The sequence below is a fragment of the Zootoca vivipara genome, chromosome 10, assembly GCF_963506605.1.
Source record: "Zootoca vivipara chromosome 10, rZooViv1.1, whole genome shotgun sequence".
NCBI lineage: Eukaryota > Metazoa > Chordata > Lepidosauria > Squamata > Lacertidae > Zootoca > Zootoca vivipara.
The window spans coordinates 38,778,722-38,803,087 of NC_083285.1; the positions used below are offsets into that span (position 1 = coordinate 38,778,722).

A 24,366-nucleotide genomic window follows, 5' to 3' on the forward strand; every position below is an offset into this window, starting at 1 on the left:
ATTTGGTTAATATCTTCCGGTATCATTCCCAGAAGAAACATTTCAGGGTTTTTCTTAAAGGAATATTTCAGTATTTTCTTTAACTCCTTATATAACATCTCCCCAAAACCCCTACAGTTCCACCACATGTGAATAAATGATCCAATTTCTTTTTTGCATCTCCAACATAAATTACTGACCCCTGGGTATATTTTGGACAATTTTAATGGTGTCAGATGCCATCTATTTTGCATCTTTAAAATATTCTCTTTCAAATCATAATTCGGTGTAAAATTTGAATCCCGGTTTCATAGATTTTCCCATTTTTGTACCGAAATTGATTTTCCCAAATCTTTTGTCATCTCTTCTTCCGTCTTCCATTTCAATATTATTTGGTAAAAATTTTTTATATATTTATCTTTATTCACCAATAATATCTCCTCCAATAAAGCAGATCAGAAGACGCCACCTATAAGGCCTCTCTGTGAACACCTGGTGCCCTGTCAGCACATTGTCAGTAAGGATAAGATCCAAACTGGCCATACTGAAGCCCACAACTAGGAAGTGAGGACAGTAGCCCTCTTCTGCCACTGTTTCCCAGAAGCCAGTATTCAGTGACTTGCTGCTTCTGATCCTGGTGGCAGTATGGCCAGCATGCCATGGATACTTTAGCTGAGATTCATGCATTGCAGGGGATTGGACTAGATGAGCCTTTGTGTACCTTCCAACTCTACAGTTCTTTGATTCCATGTCTTATCCCCCCCCCCGTGAATTTGTCAATTCCCCTTTTAAATCACTCTCAATTTATGTCCATCACCATATCTTGTGGAAGCAAATCCCAAATTAATTTTAGAGATTTTAATGTCATATTACCAATATTACAACTCCTCTTAAAATTATTTCTATTGGTTAAGGCATAGCTGCCAAGTTTTCCCTTTTCTCGCGAGGAAGCCTATTCAGCATAATGGAATTTCCCTTTAAAAAAGGGATAACTTGGCAGCTATGGGTTAAGGAAATTGCTTAGCCCTAGTGAATATAGGTAGGCCTGAAGTGCTTTGAAGGGGCCATGACTCACCATGATAATGATAAGGTAAGAGTGCAAGAACCTCTTCAATCCTCCTTGCCCTCAGCCAGCAATGTAGCAGCAGATGCTGTTCTTAGCTTCAGCTTGTCAGTCAGTTTGTTTATCCTGCTTATGGCCCCATTTCTTGTTTCCCACCCTCAATTACTTGTATATGCTTTATAATACAGTATATGCTGTGTGCTATATAAATGATATGCTGTAGAAAATGCAATAGTTTGGCCTAGGGGGTGGACTTTGGTAATATGGCACCATGAGTAAAGACAAAATTTGGTGCCCCTCCAGACTTTGAGTAGGTACTCATATAAATATAGGCTTATTATTATTATTATTTTCCGTCCCCTTGGCTCAGCACTCTGTGCAGTGGAGCACTGCCCTAAATCCAGTGTTGAGCTTGGCATAGCCTATTAAGAACTTGAATTAATTGAGCTATGGGTCCTTATTTGACCTTAAGAGAGCACAGTTGGTTGAGCTAGTGCTTCAACTTTTGACCCACCCCTGTATTTTCTACAGAAGGTACACTTTTGTTAAGACTAGTAATTCCAATAATAAGTATCATAAGATTAGAGGTAAACACACAATGTGGCCAGTTCAGAAAAAGAAGCAAATCTCTGTTTTTATAACCCGCTTTCTGATCCCTTTTTTAATGATTATAATAAACAGATAAATAAGTAAATAAATGACCCATGTGTTCTTGTTTGGATTAATGCCATTGACTACTCACACAGTGTTTTAAAGCAATTCTGTTTCTGTGTTTTTAGACAGCTCCTAATGATGTCAATCATAAATGACATGCCTAGGGTGACTACATTTCCAAGAGACCAACAAAAGCTGTTTGTTGGGGGGTTGGGGTGCAGAGGAAGGTTGAGAGTAAAATGGAGCTACAAGCCCATGTCCTGTGACAGGAAGAATGTATAAATGTTTAATAAAGTTTGCTGTGGGTGAGATCTATTAATAAGCTTGAGTGGCCAGAGGGACAGGTATTGTGTTCGTTACTATAGCATCACCTCGCACAGGATCTGTGTGAGAGAGACGGCGAAAGAAAGCTGGGAGAGAGAGGATGAGCAAGTTATAGTGTGTTTCAGTCTGGTGCACCGGCTGAAGCACCAGGTCCAACGTTTCTAACCTCCAGGTGTAGCCCTTTGTTCTTTAATGATGATCAGCCACGGAACAATAGATGAAAAACAGAGCCACTACAATTCTGCTTGAGCTATTGGCAGTTCTGAGGAGACTGCTGAAATTTTCACTCTGACGGATATTTTGGAGTATTAACATTGTGTGGATCATCCGGTCATCGTACCAGGGATAACAGGAAAAAATATATAGAGGAAAGCACTGAGGCAGGCTACTAAAGTCTGGGGGAAACTGGTGATGACAGCAAACAAAATGTTACATTAAAGGATTTATTTAAGGAAGACAAGATGCCTTTTGAAGTGTTTAACTCATTAAGGGAGAGGTTTTTAAAGCCTGGGAAGGAAGAGGTGAAGAATACTGTGAGTGATTCACTGGGACACTTCCAAAGGTAAAAGCTTAATGTAAAGTTTGTAAGCAAATGAAGTTTAGGTTTTAATTTGGAAAGGAAATTTGTAAGGATAATTTAATAAGCAGCATATGCAAGGAACTGTATCTTAGTAACAAAGTAATTGAATTTTTTAAAAAACACACACAACCCCACTATAAAATATGAGCTGAAAATATGAAAATTTGCAAAATGGGCCAAGTGTTAAGCATTTTAAATATTGTTGATAAAACTTAGACAAAGCTGATTTAATGCTAAATAATATCCAGAAAGAGAACCAAAGGAAAATAAAATATCAATAAAAAGAACTGATAGAAAAGAAACACATAGTGAAAATAAATGTGAAAATTTCATGTGATTTTATATCTATACCATGTATCTAAAATTTATATCCATGTCATGTTTTAGAAACATAGAAGTGAACATATAGAGCACAATTCAAAAATTGTAGCTTGTGTAAAACTGAAATTGCAAAAGTGACCATGAATTTGATTAAACTCTTTGATCCTCGGATGCATGTAGCTAGATAGTCCAACTTTACTTGCTTTTGTCAGTACAGGTGTATTTAGGATCACAATCAGCATCGATTGAAATGCAAGCTTTTTAGTTTAACTGGATTATGTCTGTTGGTCTACAATATGCTTGAATATGTTAAAAATTGGCAGCCATTTAAAAGTTTATAAGAGAAAAACCATAGGGGTGAAAGTGCAGAAATTCACAATATTCACATTGTTTCAAATACACGAATTTCCTTAGGGGTGGCTGTTTCAGTTTGTCGCAGTAAAAGCAACAGAGTGTTGTGCCACTTTAAAGACTAACAAGTTTATTATTAATCTTCCAAAAAAATTAAAGATTCATACAGTTAAACTTTTCTTTTACCAGCCAAATAATCAATGGATGTATTGTCATGGGGAGCATCTCATTTTTGCAAAACAGCGCAATTATATGTTAATAATAAAGATTCTCTTTATGTATTTATTCATATCATTTCTGTGCCACTCCCAAACAATAAAGTCTCTAGGCAGCTTCCAACATTTTACAAAACCACATTTAGTATATATATAATAATATACTACTATATTATAATTTATGTACCTTGCAGTGCTGTGTAGGTTGCAAACCTGAGATGAAGCATCACTAAAGACAACAGATCTCCTCCTGAGGAAACATGCATTGGTTCATGCTGCTCATATATAATGACTTATTCATACGTTCTGAATGTGCAGAAATAGGGTTTGCAGTTTTCTGTTTCGTCCTGGGTAGTCAACTTGTTGCATATCTTACTTTCTTGTAAACTATTTTAAAAGAGCCAAAAAACCCACCATCTGTAGATATATAATAGAACTGCAATAACATTTTTGAATTTTATTACATGCAAAGCTTTAAACAAATAAACCTTTAAGAGATGCCTCTTCTCAGATAATATATTTCTGTGACAGGTAGGTGAAAATTTCAGAAATAAAATGAAAGATGAAATAAGGGGCATTCATCACTCAAAATCATGCTTTGATCTGGTTAAGGTGTTTGTCTTTTAAAACAAGACTTGTTAAACTATAAAGATATCATAACCAGTTAAAGATATTAATACAGTATATGCTATTAAATGTAAAAACTGCTAGAGTTTCTAGGATTATTTTGAAGCTTTCTCAGTTTTTCTTCATAAATATTGTTAGGAAGATATGTTATTAGGAAGACATTTTTTCATTGGCTAAGGAAATTTGATCAATATACCTTCATACACCTACATGTAAATATGCTTTACATATTACATGTTGACGTCAACAGTGAGCTGAATTTGACAGTTACTGTGTTACATAAATTAATATATACTGTATCTATGAATGATTGACAAAGATATCTCCAGTAGATAGGATGAATAGGTCGTACTCTGACTATTTTGGTACACTTGCAAAATATTTAAATGGTACTCAGCTCTGCATTGGTTCATACATTGCTTTGAAGGTATAAAGTCAGTCATTGTATGGTTTTAAAACTTCTGCTCCATTTCCAGTCAGCCTGAAAACCTGTTGTTGGGTCTCTCTTCTATAACCCTTGCACCAATAAACCCATCTGTTCCATGTACTTTTAAGTCCCAGTAGATTCCTGCTGCTTAGGCCCTCTCATTGTCTCTTTCTCAAGCACTGCTCCCTACATTGCATCAAACCCATATCTTTTCCTCAATGCTCTAATTTCTGCATAGCAAAACAGAGCAACCTAGAAAGGAAAAGTCACTCCCGTATGCTGCAAAAAACTGGTCCCATAAAGTGCTGCTCTAGATAATCACCTAGGATCAACAGGGGCCAAGACTGGCCCTGCAGAAAATGTTTAGTTTGAATTCAATAATAATGAGGCAGATTGTTTCGGTTGACAATTGTGCATTTAATAGTTTGAAATTATTTAAAGAAATATTGTATTTTATGACTGCTTTAAAATCCTTATAGCTCTAATCAGAATTAGCCAACATGGTGCCCTCCAGATGTTTTTGACTGCACTTTCCATTATATCTGATCATTAGCAATGCTCGTTAGTACTGATGAGCATCCAGCAACATCTGGAAGGCAGCATGGTGGCTACCCGGGGAGGAATCAAACAGAGTCTCCACAGGCAACCAAGAGTGAAGGCAAAGTATACTCAATCCCATCCATGGTGGAGAAAACCCATCAGAAGACAGTAAAAAAGTGAGAAAAAAGTGCACCTTTGGAGAAGATAGGTGCTTAGCGCTTGCGATTTGAGTATCATGCATGGGGGGGAGGCATAAATTAAAAAGGACCCTCCTTATGAGCCCCTGGTAGACAAGAGAGAAGCATTATGTTGTGTATTGGAAAGTGATTAAGATGTCTTATCCCTTTCCTAGAGCAAGACAACATTAGCACCACAATTTGGATTCGTGAGTTAAGTCAGATGGATACATGTTTTGCACATTTCTAATTGATGGACAAGAAATCACCATATTTTCAGCTAGATTGAGTACTGGTCCCTGAATCTGAAAACCACATTCAGGTTACCTCCTGAAATGTCTCATTTAATGGCATTAAAAACACGGGTTACTTTTGTATAGAGCTTCCCAAACTGCTATGCCTAGAAACAAAACAATGTTGGTATTTTACATGGATTAGATACCATCTTGTTCTTTGCCCCAGGAACAAAATATCTTGGGCCAACCCTGAGAAAGTATGTGGTCATGGTGGGTTTATAAACAGTGGGATAAGAGGGAAATATAATGCAGAAACTATGCACAAATATGTACTGTAAGTGTTATTTACAGTGGCCATTCAAAAAGTCATTGATAAGAACACAACTTGCTGCTGTGGAAATTGTAGGTGGGTGGCTCATTTGATCTGGGAGGGCGTGTTCAGCCCCCTCAGAAGCTATTAGGGCCTCCAAAGTCAACGAAGCCATCTTCAGCCCCTTCTGGACTACACTCCTTCTAAATCAGGCATAGGCAAACTCCGGCCCTGTTTTGGAACTATGATTCCCATCATCCCTAGCTAACAGGACCAGTGGTCAAGGATGATGGGAATTGTAGACTCAAAACATCTGGAGGGCAGGAGTTTGCCTATGGCTGTTCTAAATGTTCAGGTTTGCCATCTGGGTGTGCCATTATATCTGGCCTTGTCTTTGAAGGTTATGTTGCTTCTCTTCACATCCCTTTTACCTTTTGCATTGTGCCATATTTATATTATGTCATATTACGGGTATAAGAGTGCAGCGGCGGAGGTTCATGCTCTGCCACCGGGGGCGGAGAGCAGGTGCGCTGCCCCCAGGGACGTGGCGCGTGTTTTGGGGGTGGTGCGCACCGTGTGCAGGGGTGGGACGTGCATTTTGGGGGCGGGACGTGCATTTTGGGGGCGGGACGGGCATTTTGGGGGCGGGGCGGGCAGTTGCGGTGGCGCCCCTGGGATCGCGCCGCCCGGGGTGCCCCGTCCCCACCGCCCCTATCTTCCTACGCCCCTGTAAGACTGAAAGCATGTGAGCAAAGTATTTTCTACTGGTGACCTTGTTCCTGGAAGGGGTCATGAAAAGGAGTAAGTGGTTATTTGAAGAAGGGCTCCATGAATTGTTAAACCACTTTGGCAACAAGCTATTGTCCCTGCAAGTCCACAGTTGTTTTTCCTGGAGACATCAAACCAAACATGCCTCTCAATTGCAGCTGTGGTGGCAAAGGCATGTCTAGCTCAATAAATGCAAGACCAGTGCAGCAAGATAAGAAAAGTTCTGAATTACTGCAGGAAAGGAGCAAACAGGAGGTGGTAAACATCGCTTGAGAGTTCTAGAAAGCTTAAGGGTAGCCCAGATGGCAATCTAAATATCCCTGTCAGTTCTTCTCCTCACCTGACCTAACTACTATTGCTTACAGAATTAATTATGAGGAGGCAATTACTCAAGTCAAGGTGAAGAAGAATGTATCTGAACAGATAAACTGATTTGAACCTAATTAGGAGAAACCCTCTATGGCCAAGAGCACTGTGGTTTGTGACAGATGTTCAGCTATTGCCATGCCAGGCAAACTTCTCCATCTGATTTCTGATGCCAGGTGCATTTGCAATAGAAGTCTATGAAACAGCATAATACTGTCAGAATGGTGGCCCCAACATTCTCTTGAAACCATGGGTAATATTCAGTTGGCTTGGTGCACAGACAAAATGGACTTCTGCTCGTGCAACTGGGCTTCTGGTGCAACTTGTAAGCTGCTTTGGAGGGTTAGAGGACACTTCTGGAGCAGGTTTGTCAGTGAGGAAGGGAGAGGAGGAACTGCAAGGGGAAGAAGGGAAAGAGGAACTACTGCACAAATTGAAGTCTATCTGTCACCAAATCCCTTTGGAAATAAAGCAGGCCAAAAGGTAGTGGCTGTAGTGAAATCCAAAACTAGCATGTTTGAAGGTTAGATTGCAGGCCCTCATAACAGAAACAACTAAACACACAGAACTTGCTGGATTGTGTCATACACACACACACACACACACACACACACACATATATATACACATAGTTATATCAATCATTGCTGTTAGCTGTCTTGCATTTATTAAATGAAATGCAGGAAAGAATGCATGTTTCTTTATTTGAAAGAAATGTTTCAAGTAAATTAATACAGACTTAGGTTTTTCTAAGGCATAAAATCTCCTTTGGGAGCAGGGAGGGAACGTTCTTTTAAAAAGCAGAGCATTTTTTATTTTCAAAGTAGGTTTGCAAAGTCTCTTACACACACTTCCCAAGTTCCCAACCATCAGCTGATTGCCAACCACTTGAGAAATGCTGGGAATCAGCACAGCCTTTGGTCCAAGCCCTGCCTTTACCTGTCTCTCATGTGATGTCAAAAATGATGGTGTAGGGCAAGTGGGCATGGCTTGGCCAAAACAGCTGCACAGACAGGCAAAATGGGGAAGCCTAATTAGGCCTATAGGCTGGATGTTTTCCACCCATAGGTACCATGATGTGTGAATGGGCCTAAGACGAACCTGACAGCTGCCCCAGTATTTCTCTGAAATCTTCAAGGCCTTATGCAAAAAACCCAGCTGCTTTCTTTCACATGTTCCGGTTACAATTAATTGGGAACAGCTAACATGGGAATGTAATTGTAGTAGCTAATCAGCTTATTACTTCAACTACACATCAACAGCTTGTCCTAAGAGCATCTTTTTACTTTTACTTTTCCTAACATCTTCAGAAAAATTGATGGAACCAACCAAGAAGAAGAAAACATTGAACTGAACGAAGAAGGAAGGCCTGTGCCGGCCGTGAGAAAACCTTTATTTGACTGCTATTGCTGTGGACTTCCCAAACGTTACATCATTGCCATCATGAGTGGCTTGGGGTTTTGCATTTCCTTTGGAATTCGATGCAATCTTGGGGTTGCCATAGTGGAAATGGTTAACAACAGCACGATCTATGTGAATGGAAAGCCAGAGATTGAGGTGAGTAGGGACATATGTTATTTGATACAGAGAAATGGCATCCCCATTTAGCTGGGAAGACTATGTAAGAAGTCTGTATGCCAGATCAGATGCTTTCATTTTTGTATGGGTATTCAGGTAGTATAAGGGCTTGTCCGTGCTTCTGCTTGTCTTCTACCTAGAAAGCATGGGTTGGAGCGGTTTTGCCTTTGCCCCATGGCTTTCCCCTGGAAAACCCACACTTTAGTCCTAAATAGGAACAAATATGCGGAAATACCCATTACCAATTGTTCTAATTCAGCACCAAAGAGCTGAATAATAGGTGAGGCTGCTATCCTAGGCACACTTACCTAGAAATAAGAGCCACTGAACACAGTGGGACCTACCTCCAAGTAAATAACTATATGATTGTAATGTAAATATGATAATTATAGGGCCCACAATTCTAGGTGGCGGAGATGTGTGTGCTTTGTCAAAGTTGTGGAACAAGCAACCCACTTTAAACCAGCTTGCCTATTCAGGTAGATGATCCACCCTTGTTAAAACTTTTAAAATAGTTAAGATTTTGCTGTCTCCAATCTATGGTTATGGTCAGTAAAATATTTCACAGGGTATGCCTCAAATAAACAAAAGCAAATCTTGTTAAATGGGACTTGTATTGTGCATTTAATGATATCTTTCTAAATGAAAAAAACTTTAGAAGGGAAATTATATAGTGACACTTATAATATTTGATAATTTAACTGCACCTCAACTAACTGATGAAAAGGCAGTTGCAAAGTGTCACAGTCTCACCAAACAAGGTAATTTTCATAGCTTTTGGCAAGACAAAATTCCACAAATTTTGGTTCAGCGCTCTGCAGGATATTGCAACTCCAAAGTGAGTGCAGGCAATCATGTGACAAAATGTATCTTCTAAACATTGGTGTGCAAATTTCATATGTATATGTCTTATTTGTAGAAAGCACAATTCAACTGGGATCCAGAAACAGTAGGACTTATTCATGGCTCATTTTTCTGGGGTTACATTGTAACACAAATTCCAGGAGGCTTCATTGCAAATAAACTAGCAGCTAACAGGTATGATAAGATAATATGATGTAATAAAGTAATTACTACAATTTTATATGTTATCTAACACTATATTTTTTAAAACCAAGTTATATTTCATGAACGCCACAGTAGTTTGAGCAACTGGGAACTGCTTTGTGAACTTACACAATGAATGTGATGATAATACTATCTGTGACATTAAAAGGCAAAAGTATACTAGTTACTATTTCATTTTAATGATTGTGTCTAAGATGAAGGTTTTCTGCTCCTTGTGTAATAAGCCCTGGATGTCAACTTAATAAAAGGAAAGCCATTTCAGTTGCTCATCTCACTAGAGAACATAATTCTAGATACACAGTGATCTGTACAAATAAAACGGTCTATATTTTCCTACCGTTAATCTTATCAAAATAAGAAGATGCAAACTCATCCACAGAGGGGTAGAATGACTTGGGGCCTGTATTTATGTATGGCCATTTGTGGAGCTGAGTTGTACTGTATATATATATAAGGTAAAGGGACCCCTGACCATTAGGTCCAGTCGTGACCGACTCTGGGGTTGCGCGCTCATCTCGCATTATTGGCCGAGGGAGCCGGCGTATAGCTTCCAGGTCATGTGGCCAGCATGACAAAGCCGCTTCTGGCAAACCAGAGCAGCACATGGAAATGCCGTTTACCTTCCCACTGTAGCGGTTCCTATTTATCTACTTGCATTTTGACGTGCTTTCGAACTGCTAGGTTGGCAGGAGCTGGGACCAAGCAACGGGAGCTCACCCCGTCACAGGGATTCGAACCGCCGACCTTCTGATCAGCAAGCCCTAGGCTCAGTGGTTTAACCACAGCGCCACCTGGGTCCCTACTGTATGGATTCATTATGAGCAATGGCCAAAATTGAGTGCAGGACAGTGGGAATCTGATTATATATATGATATATACTGTATATATATATATATCATATATATAATCAGATTCCCACTGTCCAGCACTCAATTTTGGCCATTGCTCAGGATGAATCCTGAACCCAGTAAGGCTAGATACGGCTGTTGGAATATCTTGTGACCAAGATATCTAGTTGGCATTGAATCATCTATGCCACTTTGCCAGCCTGCTGTCTTCCAGATGTTTTGGACTACAGGTCACTGGCTGGTGATAATGGGAGTTGTAGTCCAAAACCCTAGGAAGGCAGTTGGTTGCCAAAAGCTAATCTATCCGATGTACTCATTGAACAAAGCACAGTTTAACAGTACAGTAGCAGTTGGCAAGGGTGTCAATGTCTGTCATAGCCAGCGTCTTTGCAGCTTATTTGGAGGGTGAGGTAGCAGTGAGGTTGTCATGGTTCAAACACACCAGCAGAGCCTATGCACTGCGCTGACCCTATCCTCCAGCCGTACCCCTGGAAAGCCTCAGCAACAGGAGATCAGGCAAGCGCTGCTGGCCACCAAGTATTGCAACTCAAAAATAACATTCTGAGAACAACTTGGCTTCATGTTAAAAACCTTATTTTGTCTTATGGCAGTTGCAAAAGGTTAAGAATCTATTTCAAATCATAGTTTAGTCTACATTCTACAAGGCATTTAATTGTCTGGTATTTGGTAATAAAAGGAATGTGACACACGTGAATATTGTCTTTCAAGAACAGAGTCTTGTTGATCAACATCATACATAATTTAAGAACAGATTTCATGCTGGCAACTTCTCTTCATTTCTGGATGGTCGAAAGCCACCTCATGAACAAATTAAAAGCTGCTTTTTAGGGTGATTCCATACACTATTTGATTCCTACATGGAAGGCATTTTGATGTAGGAATTAATATGTAAACTGTGTGAAGATAGTTAAGTGGAAAGGGTGCCATTCAACTACGTTTTGCTCAGTGTAGAGCCAACTGAAATTAATAATCATGACTAAGTTGGGTCCATTAATTTCAGTGGGTCTACTCTGAATAAAACTTGAATGCCACTCAGTGTGTTTTCTACTACATGTACAAGGAAGCTATGGCCAAATGAAATCCAATCCAAAATAATTGCAATAAAAGGCTTTTTTGCATTTAATATTCCAAAACTTAACAGTAATAATTTTGTACAGAAAATCATCTGCCGTCTACACCTGTTCATGGGATGCAGGTGGCACTGTGGGTTAAACCACAGAGCCTTGGGCTTGCTGATCAGAAGATCGGCAGTTCGAATCCCTGCAACGGGTGAGCTCCCGTTGCTCGGTCCCAGCTCCTGCCAACCTAGCAGTTCAAAAGCATGTCAAAGTGCAAGTAGATAAAAAGGTACTGCTCCAAGCAGGAAGGTAAATGGCATTTCTGTGCGCTGCTCTGGTTCACCAGAAGCGGCTTTGTCATGCTGGCCACATGACCTGGAAGCTGTACGCCAGCTCCCTCGGCCAATAACACGAGATGAGCACTGCAACTCCAGAGTCGGTCACGACTCGACCTAATGGTCAGGGGCCCCTTTATCTTTACACCTGTTCACAAGCTATAACTAAATAAATTAATTTAATCATGCTGAAAGCTCCATATTCAGTGAGTAATAGTCAAAAGGATCATAGATGTTGAAACATCTTTTGTCAATGAGTTGTTGTAATCTTATTCCTTAAGAATTCTAACTGCATTTTATGCACTATTGCTTTTGAAAAGGACATTAGTGTGGCTTGCTGACACCTCACATATCACTAAAGCACATGCCCAGTTTCCTGTGGATAGTTTATTTTTTGTGAGATAATTTTTTTTCACTCATTTTAAGAAAACAGGAAGCTGCCATCTTAGGTCAGACTCTTTGTCCATTTATCCCAGCATCTTCTACTGACTGGCTGACAGTGGGGTCTCTGGTACTTTAGACATAGGCCTTTCCTGTCACCTGCTAACCCATCCGTGATATTTCCTGGGATTTAAACTTGAATTGTCAGCATGCAAACCAGCCCCCATGTACTTTATTGCTGAGACACAGTGAAGAGCCATCTGAAGAGCTTGACATGTTCAGGAATTAGAACAAGATTACTTAATTCTGAAGTTTGCCAGATAAATTTTATCCACCATAAGAATGTGAATCAATGCAAGATGAGTCTTATTCAAATGCAAGTCAAGTAACTCAGATGTGTCTGTGTCAAAAATTGACAAAGTCAGCCAGGGTCACTGTTTCTGAACATCAGGTCTAAAAGAGAATTTTCCCAGCAAGCTTATGAACATAATTCAAATATTATATAATTGTGTTGCTATAAATCAAACGATAATTTATGGTCAGGGTCCGCACCCAGACACAGAGAAATCACAAAAAGGCTGACTGTAATCCCCTTTCTTTTAGTTTCTGATGGATGACATGGGCTAGCTATGCACCTCTTAAGACTTTATATCATGAACAGCTGTTTAGATTGTTCTACATGCTCAATGTGAAGTATTATCTCTCTATAAGATAATAGGGGGGAAATATTCTTCTTTCTTTACAGGGTATTTGGAGCAGCTATTTTCCTAACTTCCATGCTAAATATGTTCATTCCTGCAGCTGCCAGAGTACATTATGGTTGTGTTTTGTTTGTAAGAATTTTGCAAGGTCTTGTGGAGGTAGGTATCCAATATACTTGTCTAAGATATTTCTTAAGAACATGTGAAGAGCCATGATAGATCAGGTCAAAGGCCCATCTAGTTCCGTATCTTAATCTCAGAGTGGCCAACCAAATGCCTAGGAGAAGCCTACAACCAGGGCGTGAGGGCAACAAGCCTTGCCCCACATGTTTCCCACCCTGGTACTCAGAGGCATAGTGTCTGCAATACTGAAGATGGCACACAGCCATAATGACTAGTAGCCATTGATAGGCTTATCAATGAATTTATCCAGCCCTCACTTTGAAGCCCTTTTAAGATCGGTGGCCATCGCTATCCTATGGCAGCAAATTTCATAGTGTAACCATGCTCTGTGTGAAGCATATGACAAAAGTACTTTCTTTTGTCTTTCCTGAATCTTCCAATACTCAACTTCATTAGATGTCCCCAACTTCTAGTATAAGGGAGGGAGAAAAACCTTTCTCTAAACACTCTTACATGTCATGCACCATTTTCTACACCTTTATCATGCCCTGCTCACTCCCCCCATTAAAAAAGCCCCCAATCTTGTGACCTTTTCTCACAGGCGAGTTGCCCCAGCCTCTGCATTATTTTGGTTACCCTTTTCAGGTATAGCAAACAGAACTGGATGCAGCGTTCCAAATGCAGTCACATCAGAGATTTGAGGTCACACTGAAAGTTGACTATTTTAGAATGGTTCACAATGGTTTTTAAAGTTTCTGTATGGTGGGTTGTACTGTGCAATCATCTACACGTTTACTTATAAGCAGCTTGTTCCTTACAAAGGGTGTTTTGGGTTGCATTAGTACTTGACACCAATGTGGTGTAATCGTTATATAGCAGATGTTCAGCAGTACCAAAAGTGGGCACTATTTCAAAGTCCTGTTAGCTTCCGCAATACTGAGGGAAGATTGATTTTGTGGTGGCACCTGCCTTGCGAAAATGGTTATATGAGAGCCGAACTACATTTGATGTTCAGTGCCACACTATGCTCAAAATTTTAGCAGTACTCAAACATAGCTATCCAGTGAAACGTGCACTTCTTCAAATTTTAGGTGGTTAAGCTGACAATGTTCCCCACTCCACCAAACCCAGGGCTGGATTAAGACCTTTAGAGGTTCTAAACACTTAAAGGATTTTGGTGCCCCCCCCCAATATATCTAATTCAAAATATAAACAACAATAAACGATAAAATAACATTTCATTTTTCAAAATGAAACAAAACCTACAGTCAAATGGAAAGTGTTTATTTTTTTATACTTCTACTTTATATCTGGTGTGCTATGGTCCATGGGGTCACGAAGAGTCGGACACAACTAAACAACAACACTTTATATCTGAAAAAAATTATCGGATCAGATCTTCAAAACTAATGTTATGTAACACATTTGCTTCTATACTTCGTTGAGATAAGGTGTCCAGCCTGCCTTGTTGCATACCGTGTTTCTCATATTATAAGACATGTCTTATATTTATTTTTTCCTCAAAAAAACACACTATGGCTTATTTTCAAGGGATGTCTTATTTTTTTCCTCCTCCTCCTGCTGCGGCCGGCATTGCTGCTGCGCCTATCACTATGTCTTATTTTTGGGGTATGGCTTATATTCATTGAATGCTTAAAAATCCTGCTATGGCTTATTTTATGGGTATGTCTTAAAATATGAGAAAGAGGGTAGTTGTCCTGTTAGGATTATTAACATACTTCAAATGAGAAAATGAATACTCAGCTGAGCTGAGAACTACAGTATCACTATTTGTGATAGTTAATGTTAAAAATCTGGCAATGGAAATTTTATGTGGTGTCCTCCTTCCCTTGATGCCCTAAGCATGTGCTTATTTTGCTTAATGGTTAATCCAGCCCTGGCCAAACCTCTTAATTCTGCTTCATTGTAGTGTGGAGTCCCCTGCTTACTAAGATCCAAGTCCTTTTGTGTGAAGTCACGCTTATTTTCTTGTGTATGCATAGAATTACTGTTGTACCTTGGCTCCCGAACACCGCAAACCCAGAAGTGGAAGTCGAACGTCCGATGAGGCTTCTGCAGCTTCCAATTGGCTGGCAGGAGCTTCTTGCAGCCAATCAGAAGCCGCAATTTGGTTTTCGAACGTTTTAGAAGTGAACGGACTTCCAGAACGGGTTCCGTTCGACTTCCAAGGTATGACTGTACTGCCATAAAAGAAGAAATAAACAAATAGTTAGTTGAAGAGAATAAACACCGTGTATACAAGTGATGGAATTAAATAGAAATTGAATGCTTTTTATCTGATACGTTTGCCAGGGGGTGACCTACCCAGCGTGTCATGGAATGTGGAGTAAATGGGCACCTCCACTTGAAAGAAGTAGGCTAGCAACTACATCTTTCTGTGGTAAGTTTTCATATATATTTTTGAGAAAAAGTTTGTGTGCACTGTGACTTTAAAGAAAACATTCATTATAAATAACAGGGTCTCAGGTAACTCCTCATTTGAGGGCTTCTGACTGTTTCCATTTCAGGCATTGAAAGGCATAATCTAGTTCCCTGGAGGAGATCTCTTAATATCCCAAGAATGCATAACCTCTCATCAGTTTCTTTCAAAATGGAGTCAAGGGTAAAAGTCTTATCTGCCATATCTCATTCACGGGAAATTGTTCCCATTCCTCCTTTCAATTTTGGAAAAAAATTAGAAGCATATCTTAGTTCTTCTTTCTCCATTTAACTTCCTCTATTTTTTTTTTACCTTTCCACATTTCTTTGCTAATTCAGATTTTTGCTGGCCTGTTTACAGCTCACCCACATACTTAATTTTCAGACATTATTTTTCTGCCCTGTCTTTTTCTAGTGGCTCCCCATTTGTGGAATGCTCTCCCCAGAGAGGGTCACCTGACAACTTCATTACATAGCTTTAACTGCTAGGCAAAATAAATAAATAAATAAATAAATCCTCTTCTTCCAGACCTCTGGCTAATTAAACAGTTTATGGCCTTTTAAACAGTGGGGTGGCATTAGTATTTTGTTTGTTGCTGTGCATTTATTTTGTTATGTGTTTTTGCGCTCTTACACTGTAAACCAGCGTTTCTCAACCCTGTGATCCTTGGATGAAGGGTGGTATAGAAATTTAATAGATAATAATCTGTCTCTCAGGTATGGTCTTCTCACTTATACCTCTCTCTGTCTCTTTTGTCATTATCCTGCTGGAATAATTCATTCTTCCCTCAGTGTCTTTACTGCTTCCCTCTTTTAAGTTCCAGTTTGTTTGCATACAGTGTGAATATTTGACTGAGTGTGCAGATATAGTACGCTAAAATCTATTTCTTTCATTAGGCAACTTGCTGTGTTTGATTTAGTTAATGCCTCAAAAAAAGTGGTTGGAAAATACCTTTTAGGTTATACTACACACACCAAGCATGAATAATCACAAGTTAAATGAGTTCGGTAATGAATTATTCCAAGGGCAGCTCCTAGTGAGGTGTTCTCAACATGCCCAACAGTGGTTCATATGTAGGTTAACTCTTCATTAACAAAGAATGAAGCAATGTCAATTGAGGAAAAGAAGAACACCTGAGTCTGTTCATCCCTTGGAATAATTCATTAGCTACACTAGTAAAGGCCAAACTAGAATTTCATGGCTTGTCTATATGAGTTCTCAATATGATCGAAATAACATGTATTTTTTTTAACCATTCATCACTGGCATCTTACAATCACAAAGTCTATTAAATCATACTCCTTAGGATGACATTCCACAAGTGTAAGTTCTCCTCTCATAGTGCTACAGCAATGTGTATGGCAAATTTATGCGGGTACCAATTCATGAGCGCCTTTGCCCTTGCATGTCCAATAAGGTAGAATCTGTCACTCACAGTGAAGAACAAGCTTGACTTATTTTACCCCTTTTATCAAAATTTATACCTTTACAATATTATTTGGAATTCTCCTCCGAAATCTTACGAAAATTCCTTCTGGAAGATTCCTCAAGTCCAGTATCATATGATGTGGCCAAATTCTGCACTTTAGCTATTAAGAAACGTAAAGCTCTTCTGTTGCAATAATACACTGCAAATTCCTTTTGTGTAACTGTTCTGCTTCTGGTGATGTTATCGCTGATTTTTTGTTTGGAATTATGGTACTTTGTATTGCTGGCTTTTGCTGTAATAAAATTGAACTGAACTGAGCTACAGCAATGCGCTGTACCTGCTGAATGCTGCTAACCTACTTAAACGGACAGAATCTTTTGTTTCTGTTATGTCAGTGGTGGCCAAACTTGGCCCTCCAGCTGTTTTGGGGACTACAATTCCCATCATCCCTGACCACTGGTCCTGTTAGCTAGGGATGATGGGAGTTGTAGTCCCAAAACAGCTTGGGGGAGCAGGTTTGGCCATCACTGTGATTGCATGCACTGGCATGCACTGTTTTTTTTTTTTTTTTTTTAGAGTTTTAAAAAACATCTTTATTAGGTTTCATAAAACATAACAGTTTAAAATCACAGAATCATGAAGTTGAATATAAGTCTTATAGTACTATATACACATATTCCTAATCAAAAGAAAAAAAGAAGAATGAACAAAAAAGAAAAGAAAAAGGAAGGATAAAAAAAATTACCTTCCGAGTCATTTCCCACCGCTTACCTTCTAAATATATTTTAAAATTGCGTTACTTTCATTTATTATATCTATCTCAATTTTGGATAATTTTTATTTTATCATATTATTATTTTCCAAATTCTAATTTTCCTCATGACAATCTAGTTTAATTTAAACAGATCATCAACTCTGTTTTAACACCAATTCTTTTAAAATATCCCTGTAACTGTTCTGCTTCTGGTGATGTTATCGCTGATTTTTTGTTTGGAATTATGGTACTTTGTATTGCTGGCTTTTGCTGTAATAAAATTGAACTGAACTGAGCTACAGCAATGCGCTGTACCTGCTGAATGCTGCTAACCTACTTAAACGGACAGAATCTTTTGTTTCTGTTATGTCAGTGGTGGCCAAACTTGGCCCTCCAGCTGTTTTGGGGACTACAATTCCCATCATCCCTGACCACTGGTCCTGTTAGCTAGGGATGATGGGAGTTGTAGTCCCAAAACAGCTTGGGGGAGCAGGTTTGGCCATCACTGTGATTGCATGCACTGGCATGCACTGTTTAGGACGATTCTAAGTCTCTCCTTTTATCAACTGGCTATGGTACAGTTTTTCAGCAGAAGACCCTGGTGCTGTGAGCTACCTGAATTAATAAATGATAATTAGTTGGATGTGCTGGAACACAATTATTGACCTATAGACACATGCCTTTTATCTGCAGGCTCCTATGCGGGGGCTGTGGTTGCTATGCCACTAGCTGGTGTATTGGTGCAGTACATAGGATGGTCATCAGTCTTTTATATATATGGTAAGTTGTCTAGTGGCAAAAACGAATGCAATTAAAACTGTACAATAAAGTTCTAAACTATTTTAAATATAGCAGTGCTCCAGACTCTCTTTTTTTGCTTCATTTTTCTTTCTTTTTTTAAAGGGGTGGGGTTATTAGTTTAGCTTTATGCTGCATGTACTAATATTCCTATATGGTCAGCTTTAAAATATTAAAGAGGAGGGCAACCAAAATGGTCAAAGGCCTGGAAACGATGCCTTATGAGGAACGGCTTAGGGAGCTGGGCATGTTTAGCCTGGAGAAGAGAAGGTTAAGGGGTGATATGATAGCCATGTTCAAATATATTAAAGGATGCCATAAAGAGGAGGGAGAAAGGTTGTTTTCTGCTGCTCCAGAGAAGCAGACATGGAGCAATGGATTCAAACGACAAGAAAGAAGATTCCACCTAAACAATAGGAAGAACTTCCTGACAGTAAGAGCTGTTCGGCAGTGGAATTTGCTGCCAAGGAGTGTGGTGGCGTCTCCTTCTTTGGAGGTCTTTAAGCAGAGGCTTGACAGCCATCTGTCTTTGATAGTGTTTCCTGCTTGGCAGGGGGTTGGACTGGATGGCCTTTGTGGTCTCTTCCAACTCTATGATTCTATGATTCTAATATTGCTAGATGCCTTGACTCTTACACATTGTGCTGAACATGAAGTAGTGTTGACCGTTTCATGTTTCCTTGAATCCCTCTGCAGGAATGTTTGGGATTATCTGGTACATGTTCTGGCTGTTGCACGCCTATGAGAGTCCAGCTGTTCACCCAACAATAACCACCGAGGAAAGAACTTACATAGAAACAAGTATAGGAGGAGCCAATCTTGTCAGTGCCAGTGTAAGTTAAAATAGCCAGTACTGTAGTATTCATTTTATTTTTTGTTGCATTTGCATCCCACCTTTCCTCCAAGGAGCTCAAGATTGCGTACCTGGTTCTCCTCCTCTCCATTTTTATCCTCTCAACTCAACAATCCTGTAAGGTAGGTTAGGTTGAGAGACTGTGACTAGCCCAAGGTCACTCAGTGAGTTTCATGGCTGAGTTGCGGATCATCTGAACCCGGATTCTAGTCTAGCACTCTGACCACTATGCCATGCTGCCTGTAGTGCACCTTGTCATTTCTTAGCTGCTTACTCTTGGCAGGTGATTCATTCTTCAGAATTACTGTACAAACATTTTAAAACCCTACCTCATAATTTTGTATACAATTATATGCCCAGCTTGAAGCTTCTAGTGCAGGGGTCAGCAAACTTTTTCAGCCATGGGCCGGTCCACTGTCCCTCAGACCATGTGGTGGGCCGGACTATATTTTGGAAAAAAAATATGAACAAATTTCCATGCCCCACAAATAAACCAGAGATGCATTTTAAATAAAAGGACACATTCTACTCATGTAAAAACACCAGGCAGGCCCCACAAATAACCCAGAGATGCATTTTAAATAAAAGGACACATTCTACTCATGTAAAAACATGCTGATTCCCGGATTTAAAAGGACACATTCTACTCATGTAAAAACATGCTGATTCCTGTGGGCTGGATTTAGAAGGTGATTGGGCTGCATCCGGCCCCCAGGCCTTAGTTTGGGGGCCCCTGTTCTAGTTGTCCCCCCCAAAAAATGGGTAATTCCAATTTTAAGCTATGTGTTCTTATAGAACCATAGAGCTACAAATGAAAAAACTTTACAATAATGTATTATTTTGCTGTTTTCTGGTGGGTGCACAAAGGGACTCTGAGAATGCTCAGAAGTGCGGCATCACTTATTGCCAGCCTTCCAGTTTCTGGGCTCCGGCAATGCAAACACATCAAAAATGGGCTCGGATAACACAAGTTCTGTAAATGTAATAACTGGGATACTTTCCCCCTATTTTAGTTTCAAAGCTTTTAGCATACAGTGGCTGACTATTCCTCACTTTTCTCAGAATATGAAGGTCCTAAAACTTTTTTTTTAATTGAATATATCAGTATTAAGTATTACATGAGTTTGTAAGTCTTACATTACTTTTGAAAACCACTGCTTAATGTTTGCATTCTATTGCTGAATTCAGGCGTTTTTCAATAAGGTTTTTCAATAAGGTTAAAGATGCAGTCCTAAATACTAGTAAATAAGCCCCACCAGAATTGGCTCACCCAGTAGGGCAGAACCACAGCAGTCATCTCCCCGTAGTGGCAGCAAGGTTGTGTTGCCTGGATGCACCAGTGGAACCAATACTGCATTCCTGCCAGTTCATTGGTGTAGCTCCCACCTTGCCCATCCCCCCAGTAAGTGGTGGTGATGCTGCTAATGGTAGATTATTGTTGTGGCTGTGCTGCACAAGGTGAATTACTACTGAGCCACAATGCACAGTGGAACTTTCTTACTGAGTAAACACACATTAGGATTGTGTGGTACAACTGATATTAGAGGGGACATTCTTATCAATATGGTTATATAACAGTTGTAACTGCTGCTACACTGCAGATGATTCTTCAAATTGGACATTCTCTCTTCTAGAGATTTAGTACGCCATGGAAACAGTTTTTCACTTCAATGCCGGTTTATGCAATCATTGTGGCAAACTTTTGCAGAAGCTGGACTTTCTACTTACTGCTGATAAGTCAGCCTGCTTACTTTGAAGAGGTCTTTGGATTTGCAATAAGTAAGGTATGTGAATGAATCCAAGGTCTGGTGTTTTTTTAGGACTCTGATGATAAAAATGTGAGAGAGGAAAATATGAATCCCTGTGACCCACATGTGTGGGGTAAATAACAAAAGAATCTGCTGGGTGTCTGGATTCAAAACATGGGGCACAACACACTCTCCAACAGGAGAGAGCCCCCAATAGCAGAGTTTAAACACACGAAAGTCAAGCAGCAGTGTAGTGTGAGGAATATAGGTAGTTAGACCCTTTTATCCCATTTAGTTGCATACAGTGGTTGCCTCTTTCTACCCTTCTTGCAATGAACTGCTAAGGCCACACACTGCTAAGCAAGTTAAAAATGTTTTACTTACAGATTCAAAGGTCAGATTTATGGATTTATCCAAGCAGCAGCAAGAAGAACACAGGCAGAATACTCTTGAGTAGAATAAACAGAAAGATAGCTTCAAGCATGTGCTCAGTTACATGGTGCAGAGAGAGAAAGATCAGGAAGAGAAGGCTTCACTTCATCCCTCATCAGAGAAGATGGGGCTAGGTTGACCGCTTCATGCATGCTTCTTTGACTGCAATTTCCCAGAAAAAAATCAGTAAGATTGAGGATCCTCAGAAGTAGCCATGTTGTATTTCTCCATTTGTATCATTGTTTCATAATCTGGTAATTTATATGGGTATCTCAGTAGAGTCCCAGCCAGGTACTGATTATATCCATCCATTCAAACTCAGCTTTAGCATAAAGTGCTCCCAGATCATTCACTGCACTGGTTTGATTGGATGAAGCAGGGAAAACATAGGTACCAGTGCATTTATATACATACAGTATACGCTTCCACAAAATTGTGTGTATTTACTTTCAGGTTGGCCTATTGTCTGCCGTTCCACATATGGTCATGACCATTATTGTGCCCATTGGAGGGCAGCTGGCAGACCTTTTACGCAGCAGAAGAATTTTAAGCACAACTGCAGTAAGAAAAATAATGAACTGTGGAGGTATGGTTACATTTTATAGATAGAATGTTTGAATTATATGTTTGAATTACCTAATGGAGAAATGAATGGTGGGCAGCTTATTGTAATCGGAGATCAGCTCTGGCACTTGCCAGTGCCAGTGTCTTGGAACAGATGAAATTGGGTGTTACTGCATGAGCCACATGGATGGGCATTTCCTGTTAAAGAACTCTAGCCTTCCAGCTGCTTTCTGGTTACTGATAGAGGATTGGAGAATGGGACTCATTTGCCCAACAATTTCACCACTGTTAACTTTCCTTCTGCATAACCGGGTTGCGTAAAGCTAGGACAACACCATTATTGTATTTGATTTATATACCTGCATCCGGTTGATGCAGAGTCCCAGAATATGTGAGATGTCAGTCTTGCTACCTACACCTTTTAGTAATTAATTGGACTGTTGCAATAGTGAAATAGGATCACATCACTCTTCCAGAGGCTTGCTTCATACATCACAATAAGTAAAAGTTTAAAACGCATTGTCGTTTAACAAGAGCAATCAGGGTGTTGGTGCACGCGGCACAAACGTGTACCTCGTTCATTCCTGCCATGCCACAGATGCAGCAAGTCAGAGTCATCTGAGTCCAGGCTTGCTAACTGCGAATGGTTTGAACGATCTGTAATTACCATTTGTCACAGTGGCCGGAGTGGACTACTTCAGAGTAACGACGCTACGCAGCTCTGCATTTTATTCTTTTATTGGTGCTGCGTATTTACAGTGCTCAAGTCATTGCTATTTACACGGAGTGATGTTGTCAGTCGGTTTCAGAACCTCCTAATGGCTTTTGGCGCGTCTTTCTCCAACACAAAAGCTTTGGCAGACCCATCCTCTTTCCCCTCCTCTTTCTGCGTAATTCCGGAGTTGGGGGGATGGGTCTCCCGCCCTTATTCGCCCCTTCCTGTCCCACCTGGGACCCTGGCTCCTCTACCTTGCCTGAGCCTCGGACACGACTTCCTGCTTCCCCACTGGAATCGGAACTCTCTCTGCTTCCCCCTGTGCTCGGGGATTGGCTTGAACTTAGGAGGGGAGGGACTTCGCGATATCCCCTGTCCCTCACATCCACCCCCCTCCCAAGCTCTCCTTCACCCCTCCCCAGGTCCCCCCCAGGTGTCGGTGACGACTGGAAGCCTAAGAACTCAGTGCTTTCCGAGCCCGTTGGCGTGAACACCTCCCCCCAGTCCTGCAAGCCCCCCCCTTCCGCCTGGGAGGACGGGAATCCCAAAAAGTCTGTGGCGTCAGAGCTGGTGGGGGTAAAAATGTTCTGCCAATCTGCTCCTTCCTCTGACTGGGTGGATCTCGGTGACACCCATACCTCATCCTCTGGTTCCTCAAACTCCGCTTCCCAGCGCCATGGTGAACTGCTCTCCCGTGCTTCCTCCCCCTCCCCCTCCCTTTCCATGTGCCAGGGCTTGGGTCTATGGGGAAAGAGGGCGTGAAATTCTTCTACCAGGAATTCCTCCTGTATCTGAGTGGCTGGGACCCATTCATTCTGGGACGGTGGAGCATCCTCCCATGCCATGAGGTACTCCAGTCCCCCCACCCCCCACCTTGAATCCAGGATGGCCGTGGCCTCATTGAGTTGCTCCCTGCCTTCCCTCTCCCCCCCTCCCTCAGGGGTTTGTTCGCTGTCTCGGAGCCTGCTGCTTTCCCTGTACGGCGACAGCAGCGATCTATGAAACACAGGGTGCACCCTCATGTCCTCTGGCAGTGCCAGCCTGTATGCCACCGGGTTGACCTGTTGCGTGACCGTGAAGGGGCCCAACCTTCTGGGCGCCAGCTTTTTGCATCGCCCTCTGATGGGAAGGCCCTCCGAGGACAACCAAACTTTGTCCCCCACCCTAATGACCTCCCCCGGTCGCCTGTGGCGATCTGCCCCCCTCTTGTACGCTTCCTTGGCTCTCTCCAAGTGTTCTCTGAGCTGCTGGTGCACCGTCTCCAGTTCCTCTGCCCAATCCTCAGCCTGTGGGCCCTCCTCCTCCTCCTCCCCCTCCCTCTCAGGGAAAGATCTGAGGTCACGCCCGTAATTGGCCTTAAAGGGCGACACCCCTGTGGAGACGTGCACCGCATTGTTGTAGGCAAATTCTGCCAGTGGCAGGCGATCCACCCAGTCCGTTTGCCTCTGGCTGACGTAGCATCTCAGGTACTGCTGCAGAATGGCGTTGACCCTCTCCGCCTGTCCATTGGTCTGCGGGTGTCTAGCCGTCGACAAGCTGACCTCCACCTGCAGGAGGTTCATGAGCCGCCGCCAGAACCTGGA

General features: G+C 41.0%; 1 protein-coding gene across 1 annotated transcript in view; it reads left to right on the forward strand.

Annotated features, from left to right (window-relative positions):
- Nucleotides 1-2,475: 2,475 nt before the first annotated feature.
- Nucleotides 2,476-24,366, forward strand: part of SLC17A8 (solute carrier family 17 member 8) — a 28,652-nt gene continuing 6,761 nt past the window's right edge. The window contains exons 1-9 of the mRNA XM_035127795.2: nt 2,476-2,582; nt 8,248-8,494; nt 9,435-9,553; nt 12,972-13,086; nt 15,364-15,451; nt 18,367-18,453; nt 19,168-19,304; nt 20,959-21,108; nt 21,958-22,090. Coding sequence (XP_034983686.1) covers nt 2,482-2,582; nt 8,248-8,494; nt 9,435-9,553; nt 12,972-13,086; nt 15,364-15,451; nt 18,367-18,453; nt 19,168-19,304; nt 20,959-21,108; nt 21,958-22,090 — 1,177 coding nt within the window. The 5' untranslated portion in view covers nt 2,476-2,481. The remainder of the gene's footprint in view (nt 2,583-8,247; nt 8,495-9,434; nt 9,554-12,971; nt 13,087-15,363; nt 15,452-18,366; nt 18,454-19,167; nt 19,305-20,958; nt 21,109-21,957; nt 22,091-24,366) is intronic.